Source organism: Gekko japonicus, unplaced genomic scaffold (genome assembly GCF_001447785.1).
Source record: "Gekko japonicus isolate JY-2015 unplaced genomic scaffold, Gekko_japonicus_V1.1 scaffold441, whole genome shotgun sequence".
Taxonomy (NCBI): Eukaryota; Metazoa; Chordata; class Lepidosauria; order Squamata; family Gekkonidae; genus Gekko; species Gekko japonicus.
In genome coordinates this window covers 1105338-1114505 of record NW_015172017.1, presented here as the reverse complement: position 1 = coordinate 1114505, position 9168 = coordinate 1105338, and the positions used below count along the sequence as shown (strand labels likewise).

Genomic DNA, 9168 nt, shown 5'->3' with positions numbered 1-9168 from the left:
AAACTGCTCTTTTTCAAGAACAGCTCTTATCAGAACTATGGCTTGCCCAAGGTCATCCAGCCAGGTGCAAGTGGAGGAGTGGGGAATCAAACCCAGTTCTCCCAGATTAGAGTCCGCGCACTCAACCACTACACTAAACTGGCATTTGTCTCTTGAAATCCCTTTGCCAAGCCAGCCGGGTGGGGAATGGGTTGGTGGGTGGGGCCTGGAGGACGCATTTAAAGTTATATCTCTTTTTACCCCTTTTGTTTTTATTTCTGACAGTCTCATTTAATGTTCATAAAAAGTAAATTTGCACATTTGCCAATAAAAAACGTGTGTGTGTGATATTTGTTCATGTCTTGTGGCTCTCAAACAGCTGACGTTTATTCTATGCGGCTCTTACATTAAGCAAGTTTGGCCACCCCTGCCTTAGACGAAGGGTTTCTAGAAAGAACCTGGTAATAGCTGCTCCCGCTCAGGGCACTCCCTGAGAACATCTAGACTGACCCAGGAAAATAGTGGCCACTAGCTCAGACTATAGGGGGTGCTCCTCTCTTCAACCCCCTGAGATGTGAAGGCCCAGAAAATTTCATGGGACGCTGTCTCCCCCCACCACCACCTGGGACATTCTCCCCAGTTGGGAAACTTTATGGAGCACTGGGTGGGGGGGAACTCCTCCAATTTTCCCCCCCTTTGGAATGAGTGGAATGCTCTGCCAGGAAAGGCTTGTTTCTCTCAAAATGTAAAGCGTGAAAATGAGCACTTTGTTTCTTTTCGGTTTTTTTGTACAGGGAAAACTGCCATGCTAAAAAAAAAAGCAACAAAACCCCCCCCCCCCCCTTTTGAAATGCATAAAGTGTGCTAAGGTAGAGTAGGCAGTCTGCAGCTCTCTCGCTCTCTCTGTCTAGTATTTGGTGCATTTACAGTTTTGCTTGTAGGAAACTAAAGGGTCTATACTTCTCAATCCCGTGAAATATGTCAGCTAATCGTCCTAACGACATCGACAGTTACAGATTTCATGTTGCTGAAGCAACACAAATAAGCTTAGATTTGATAAGAAAGTTAACAGTGCGTATGTTTCAATTCTCTCCCCCCCCAAAAAAATTCCCCCCCACGGCACCAACATTTCCAGAAATTCGGAAGAACGTAAAGATAGATTTGGTATACGGTGAATTTGGAAAATATGTTTATGTGATCTAATTGACGTTATGTTATATTGTTTAAGAGACCTTGGATGGGGTCATCCTACATAAGCTTTAAAGTTACTGTGTATAAGTTGGAAAATCAATTTAAAAAATATTTTAAAAAAATAAATTAAAAAAAAACTTTTCCAGAAATTCGGCACCCCCCTTCCCCTCTTTTTTGCCAAAGTGGCCGATAACTAAGTGCCTTCTTTAAGCCTATCCCACAGACTCCTATAGCTCAATACGTTCGCATGCAGGTGAGCCCAGGTTCAACCTCCAGCATCTTCCGTTTTATAAAACGGTTCTCGAGGAGCAAGTATTTGGAATGGCATCTTCCCGAGACACTGCACAGCCAACGCCAGTTCCGATGCAACGGACCCATCGTCCGATTCAGTGGAAGGCAGCTTCATGTGCAGTCGATCCAGGTGGGACCTGGGTGCAGGGCGGCACTGTTGGATGGGGGGGGGGGGAAACGGAGCAAGGAGGGCAAAGGCGAGAAAGGGTCGGCCCCCTCACCTGACACTCCTGGTTGTCCCGATAAGCTGCCAGCGCTTGTAGATACTCCTTTTTCGCTGCCTCTGTTTTCCGCTTGTAAACCTGGAAACGGAAGGAGAGGGACAGTGGCTGCAGCGACCCTCATAAAGTTCTGGAAAACGACAAACTGACACTTGAGATGAGAGCTGGTACGGAATGGACTTTTCAAAAAACTTGGAAGAGATGCTACGATTGGTATAATGTAAATGCAACTGACAAATAAAGGTAGTAATTTGAGAACGCAGAAAAGAGAAGCTTAGCAAAATAGAGAATGAATTTAGAAATCTAACACGCAGAAGAAACGATAAAGTCTCTTGTTATATGTTATATGTTGTGGGGGGTAGTTAGGGGTTGTTTGTGTGTGTGTTTGTATGTCTGTAGTATATAATAGAAAAAATAATAAAAGTGTACCCTTGGGTACTTATTTAAAAAAATAATAAAGTTCTGGACACAAATGGAGAGTTCCTTCGTATGCATTTGTAAAGAGTAGGGCTGAAGCCAATCATCAGTTAAATGGCTACACAGATCCATTAAACACATTCTGTTTTGGTTGGAAAATGCCATTTGTTCGGGTAGGAGATTTTTTAGAATACCTATATAGGCACTGTATCATCAGCCACCCGGTACTGAGAAAACAGCAGATGGCACGCATAAATGCCACCAATGCATATCTGAGCCCATAGCAGGTCTGGCACTTCCCAGGGCATCCCGATCTCTCTCTTCCTGGAAGGAAGACACTAGAGGGCACACCAGAGCGAGAGAGCTAGGAACAGCGAGGAGGAGCCAAGCGCTGGGAAGCGTCCTCCAGAGAGGACCGCGCTGAGTGTCGGAGCCAGCGACCAGCCTGCCGCTCCTTTCTGTGCACGTGCCAACAGAGACAGGAGGCTGGGTGCCTCTGCTTCCTACGCATGAGGAACGGCACCAGGCCCTTCCCGAACTATAGCAAAATGGAATAGAACTCAGCGGGTGGGACTCCGAGAACCTCCGGAGGGCTCTGACCTGTGGGCTGAAGACCCCAGGATTGCACAACAGAGGGAGGAATGGTGACGGAGCACAGGCTTCGTACGCAGGAGGTCCCCGGCACGATCCCTGTTCTCCTTCCATGGGCTTCCAGTCACAGGGCTGGGAGACACCCATCACTTTGGGTGAGACCTCAGAAAGCATCTGCCAATCAGAGCAGACGATGCCGGCCTAAGGCTGGCCAATGGTGTGACTGAGCAGGAGGACAGCTCCGAATGCTCGTAACGGGATGGACCAGAGCAATGATGGTCTGCTTGTCAAGCCGGAGCTGCTCCTCTCCCCGCCCCCTCCCAAGCTCCTCCCACCGCATTGCCTCTCACACCCTCCTGTGCCCTTGGCACTCACCTGCTTCTGCTCCTCCCCCAAGCTGTCCCACATGGAGGCCACGATCTTGGACACCTCGCCAAAGGTGGCGCTGGGGTTCTGCCCCTTGATGGCCGCCTGCGTGTCCCGGAAGAACAAGGCGTAGGCCGAGACGGGCTTCTGGGGCTCGTTGGGGTCTTTCTTCTTCTTCTGCTTCTTGGTCGGCTTCTGCTTCTTCCCCACGTCCAGCACGACCGTGGGCACCGCCATGGGCGTCACGACCGCCGAAGTTACCGGCACGGGTTTGGCGGTGGAGACTTGCTGCAGAGGGGACACGGAGACGGTCGGAAACTGAAGCTGCCTTTGCTGGCGACCACATCACGCCACCCCGTTTCCCCCCTCTGCAGATGCCAGATCTTGCCAGCGATAACTGACATGTCTGTACAACAAAAGGAGGTTCAGCTGGGCTGCCAGTTTTCAAAGAGATGGGAGGAAGTGGCTTAACCACGGAGTGGCTGGGGAAGCAAGCGATATTAGCACGGGATGCTGATCGTTTCAGAAAACAATGAACGGGAAGAGACAAAAACTAGTTTGCGGTGCCTTGCTCCTAAATGCCTCCTAAGTCTTAGAAGGCAGCCCCAGATTCAAAACGTTGAGGGTCAACGACATGGTGGCAGACTGACGGAACTCACTGGGGGGCCAAAGGGAAGTGATCATAATGGGAGGAGCTGAAAAGAGGACCACAGACAAGCCCTGATGGATCAGGCCAGGGGTCCATCTAGCCCAGCAACCTGTCTCACACAGTGGCCAACCAGTTCCTCGGGAGGGCCAGCAACAGGGCAGAGAGACCTTCCCCTGAGGTTGCCTCCTGGCACAGGGATTCAGAGGTTGACTGCCTCTGTATGGGGAGGCTCCTCTCAATCACCATGGCAGGGAGCCACTGATTTGACATGTCCCTCCACCAATCTGTCCTAAAGCCGCCCATGCTTGTGGCCTTGGTGGCAGGGCCCCTTGCTTTGCACACAGAAGGTATCGCAGGGCTCTTTTTGTAGCAGGAACTCCTTTGCATATTAGGCCACACACCCCTAATGTAGCCAATCCTCCAAGAGCGTACAGAGCTCTTCTTACAGGAGCTACTGTAAGCTCTTGGAGGATTGGCTACATTAGGGGTGTGTCGCTTAATATGCAAAGGAGTACCTGCTACAAAAAGAGCCCTCATGCCTGCTAAGCGATCTCAGGTCGGAATTAGGGACAATTTTTTTCTCTGCCCGAGAAGCTGGAGAGCTGCTGCCAATCAAGAACATGGATCTAGATAGACTGACTTAATACAAAGGCAGCTTCATACTTAAAACATCCCCGAGTGAGGTTCAAGGTTTTGGTACTGATCTTTAAGGCCTCGAGTGGTCAGGGACCCACGTATCTCAGGGACCCTTTCCTCTGGGATGTTCCCTGAAGAACACTACGCTCTGCAGAGAACATTCTACTGGTGATCCCCAGCCCAAAAGAAGGGGGGGGGGGGAGGCAGAGGCGGGGGGATTGGATTTATACCCCGCCCTTCGCTCGGAGTCCCTGAGCGGTTTACAATCCCCTTCCCCTTCCCCTCCCCACAACAGACACCCTGCGAGGCAGGTGTGGCGGAGAGAGCTCTGAGTGGACTGCTCTTGAGAGAACAGCTCTGAGAGAACTAGGACTGACCCAAGGTCACCCGGCTGGCGGCATGTGGAGAAGTGGGGGAAAACCCAGTTCTCCCAGATTAGAGTGCACACTCTTAAGCACTACGCCAAACCGGCTCGTTTCCTGCCCTGGCTCCTACCTGGCGGACCTCTCTGCCGAATAACATCCGTGCCCTGCGGGACCTGATGCAGTTCCGCAGGGCTGGCAAGGCAGAGATGTTCTGCCAGGCTTCTGGTTGAGGACAGGGACGGAGACCATCCCACTGGCCCTCTCTCCTCCCCCCCCCCTTTCCTTCTTGCTCCTTCTTGTGGGGCAGTGGTAAAACTTGGACTCTGAAATTTTAATGCCACCTGAGAATGTTTTTATCTACGGATTATTTAAATTGTTTCATTATTTATAATTGTTTCCATCGTTGTGTTGCTCACCGCCCTGAGCCACGTGTATTCAGGGGTAGGGCGGTCTGCAAGTTGAAACTATAAATAGAGACACTTTAGCAGGAAGAGTTAAGAAAATCCCCTACTCTGATAGGTCATGTGATTGTGATTCAGAGGAGATTGAAACAATCGAACATGTATTCCTCTGTTGTAGTTTGCATGATGACATTCGGGCAGTTTATTTAGAAGCTATTCTTAAGAAGGATGTCAAGCAATCTGATGACAGAATGTTGTACCGTTTACTGGCTTCACAAAATATAGTGGTTACTGAAGCGGTGGCTAAGTTCTGTAACTGCCTCATAATGAGGGAGCTGTGTGTTAAACCCATGAACTGAAGGGTGACTGTTTATGATTCTGATCGATGCCAATAAAGGTTTTGAATTGAACTGAACGGAGACACTTGATTCTAACCGTAACGCTTTTGATATTTCAAAATGGTTGCTACGCACGCTTTCTTTAAAATCTGCAATACAGTTCAGTCTTTTAAAACCCAGTGTTAGGGTTTGGGAAGCTAATGGAAAGTGTCTTGCCAAAGGGCGTCGAATGAGTGGGTGGCAGAGTAGATATCTCAACCGGAGGGACTGCCGCTTGGCCACTCGCTTAGGCTAGGCTCTGCCAAAAGGCAAAGGCGCTAGCTGGCCCTATGGCATGGGATTAGGCTTGCCAAGTCACCCTGGGGGGCGGGTAAACCCCCGCCCGAGAGGCCCGTTACCCGATGCCAGCAAATCGGCCCCCGGGGGGGGGACTCCACCCCCTTCCGGCACACGTCCCCAGTGTGATGATGTCACCCAGAGATGACATCATCACGCTGGCCACATTGAGGGCGGGACGCTCTATGATTCGAGGGAAAACTCTATGGTTTTCCCTTGAATCCTAGTGGCCCCGCCCCCAACGTGCTGACGCGATGACGTCACTTCTGGGTGGTGTCACTTCCGGAACGGCACAGGACTCCCCTGCGGTAAGTTAATTTGGACTTGGCAACCCTACATGGGATATATACCAGCAAATTCACGGAAAGACAGAACGAAGGAAAGCATTTCAGTGCTGATGTCCCAGAAAAACATAAAGAGCTTCAAAACCGTGGAGACACACCAGAGATGTGCTGGAGCAGACCCAAAATGGCAGCAGCATGCCACGGGTTCAACGTCAGACCTCTCCAGCCACAGGCCTATGAAGGACCCCTACCAAAATCCCTGAGAGCCGCCACCAGTTTGATCAGAAAGCCTGGGCTTAATGTTGTTTTGGGTTACTTTGCTTATAGCCCCCTGCCTGGCTTAGAACGTCCCGGTTTGGGGGGCTGAGACTCACCCGCCTGATCTCTTCCGGCTCCTCCTCATGCACGGAATTGGCAGGCGAGGGGGTGGGCGAGAGCCGCTCCTCGGGCGACTGGGCCGCTGGGGGCAGGATGGACCCGCCCCCCAGGCTGAGCCCCAGCTGAGAGCTGAGCTCCGATTGGTCGATAGTGGTCAGCTGGCTGTGCCCCATTAAGTCTGTCATCGGGACGTCGATGGTGACCGGCGGGTTGGCGCTGTACTGAGTCCCCATGGGATGATCCAAGTCCTGGAAAAGGGGGGGGGGGGGAAGCATGAAGAAAAAGCCTGGGTCACATCAGAGAACTGAGGAAGGCCGGCAGACCCCCAAGCCCCCCTCGCCCAGGTCCGGGGCCCCAAGCCCTCCGGTGAGGATAGCTGGCCACTCCCACGTCCCCCTCCTCCTCACTGGCCACTCCCACTTTCCCCGCCCTTCGGGACGAAACTGACAAGTGGCCAAAGCCTCTCGCTCTGCTCCCCAGAGCTCCGGGCCGCCCCTACGTGCTCCAGAGGACTCTGAACCAGCAAACTGGGAGCAACAACAGGCGGTTGCGGGACTCCTGCTGGCAGTGTTCCCTCTAAGCTGAGTTCGTGTGAGCCTAGCTCGCAGTTTTTTAGCCTCCAGCTCACAGATTTTTGTCTCGGCTCAGGAAGGGAGGGCTCCGGGGCAAACTGATTGATGCAGCGGCCAAGTCGCCCGCTCACAGCTTTAATGCCAGTGGCTCACAAAGTAGAATTTTTGCTCACAAGACTCCACAGCTTAGAGGGAGCATTGCCTGCCGGTCCTCGTTTCCACACCCAGGGCTGGTGCCCATGCAAGCAGGGCAGACGAGGGGTCCCCATCTGCCCGCCACCAGGGCACTCTCATTCCTTCGCCTCCACCCCTTTCCCTGCATGCGCCCCACCTGCCCACGCATCCCGCTTCCTCTTGCAAGCCCACCTGCGGACACGGGCTCATTCGCCCAGACCACTCGGACAGTCTTTCCTTGGCAGCGGTGGCCAGCGTAGGCCGCTGAGCTGGCTGCTGCCGTTGCCACTGGGACGGCCACCACTGTGTGCCACCCACACATCCTTTCTCAGTGACGCTAAAGAGTGGGAGCAGGAGTGCAGGCAGGTGGGAGGGGAGGTGCATAAGGGTCAGCCACTCCCAGCCAGTGGGCCCTCGCATCTGCCCCAGCTCCGGGTATGCTGGTGCTGGCCTTGTACGAATCCTCCGATGTTTCACAGGCAAATCGGGAGGCTCCAGAGTACTCGTCCTCACCACGCACCAAAGGGGGCTTCCTGAGGGCATCGCCCCTACCTCATGACCAATGCTCCCTCTAAGCTGTGGAGTCTTGTGAGCAAAAAAATCTACTTTTTGTGAGCTACTGACGTTTAAAGTTGTGAACGAGCAGTTTGGTGGCCGCATAAATCAGTTTGCTCTGGAGCCCTCCTTCCTGAGCTAAGGCCAAAAATCTGTGCGCTGGAGTCTAAAAAACTGTCAGCTATCTCACACCAACTCAGCTTAGAGAGAACACTGCTTATGAGACGCTGCTGAAGGTTCGACTAGACCTCCCCATTGTATAACGGAGCAGGACGCATGGTCCTCCCCTGTGTCCTTCTTCCTCTCTTCCCTGTGTTTAAAATATTTACCCCTTTCCGCCTTCCGGAATGTAAGGTGGCTTAGAACGGGGATAAACCAACAATTACAATAAACCCCAAGAGACCAGCATTTAAAATCTCAATGTCAGCAAATACAAATTAGTCAAATGGAATCCTAAACAAAACAAACCCCAAGAGGCCAGAATTTAAAATCTCAATGTCAGCAAATACAAATTAGTCAAATGGAACCCTAAATAAAATTGCCTTCGACTACGTTCTGAGGATTGGAAGTGAGAGGGCCAGGCGCACCTCCCCGGATAAGTTGTTCCATAATTGCGGGGCTGGCACCAAAAGGGCTTTCTGCGCACGCGCACCAGAGGAGCTTCTATAGGTTGATTTGTTGAAGGGGCCTTCAGCTGTCCACAGTAAAGATGGATGCCGACCCCAAGAAGGATGACAGGGACTCTCATCTCCCTCTGTTCTGTACCAAAAACAGCTTCGATTGCACGGTTGCCTCTTACTGGTTATCTTTAAAGGGGCCATAATGCCTGCGGTTGGTACATTTGTCATGCAGGACAGCACCAGCATGAAGCTTTTGAAGAAATGGTGGCTTGTTCTTTCTGATCTGTGCCTCTTCTGCGATCTACAACTACTACGGAGGGCCCTCTCCTTGTGATCTTCGTTCCTGGGCAGGAAGGTATGAATCTCAGATTGTCAGCTGCGGAGGGCAGGGACCCTGGGGAGCCACGTGCCCGAAGGGCGCTAGGCAAAGAAACGGCCAGCGAGTACCAACCAGGCCTGCTAGCCGCTCCCGTCCACCCGGCCCGACACTCACCATGGCCAGGCCGCCGCTCAGGAGCCCGCCCCCTTGCTCCATGAGGCCGTGGCTGATGCCCACGGGGATGTCAAGCGCCTGCACTCCATACTGGGCGGAGAAGCTGGTGTCCTGGGAGGTCACGGGGTCGCCCAGGTCCTCGAAGTGGCCCACCACGTCGGAAACGGCCAGGGAGGGGTCAGCGTCCAGCGCGATGGGAGGGATCTCGAACTCTTCATCCCCCAGACTTGGTGTGTGGAACGTCTGGGCTCGGCAGAAAGAGGAGGGAGGGAGAGGTCAACAGGGGTGGGGGAAGGCGAACCCCCCCCCCC

General features: G+C 52.6%; 1 protein-coding gene across 1 annotated transcript in view; it reads right to left on the bottom strand.

Moving 5' to 3' along the window:
• TOX4 (TOX high mobility group box family member 4) overlaps positions 1 to 9168 on the bottom strand; it is a 16344-nt gene that overhangs the window by 5959 nt on the left and 1217 nt on the right. Inside the window, exons 2-5 of the mRNA XM_015420434.1 lie at positions 8858 to 9105; positions 6440 to 6691; positions 3066 to 3344; positions 1683 to 1763 (exon numbers count right to left, since the gene is read on the bottom strand). Coding sequence (XP_015275920.1) covers positions 1683 to 1763; positions 3066 to 3344; positions 6440 to 6691; positions 8858 to 9105 — 860 coding nt within the window. The remainder of the gene's footprint in view (positions 1 to 1682; positions 1764 to 3065; positions 3345 to 6439; positions 6692 to 8857; positions 9106 to 9168) is intronic.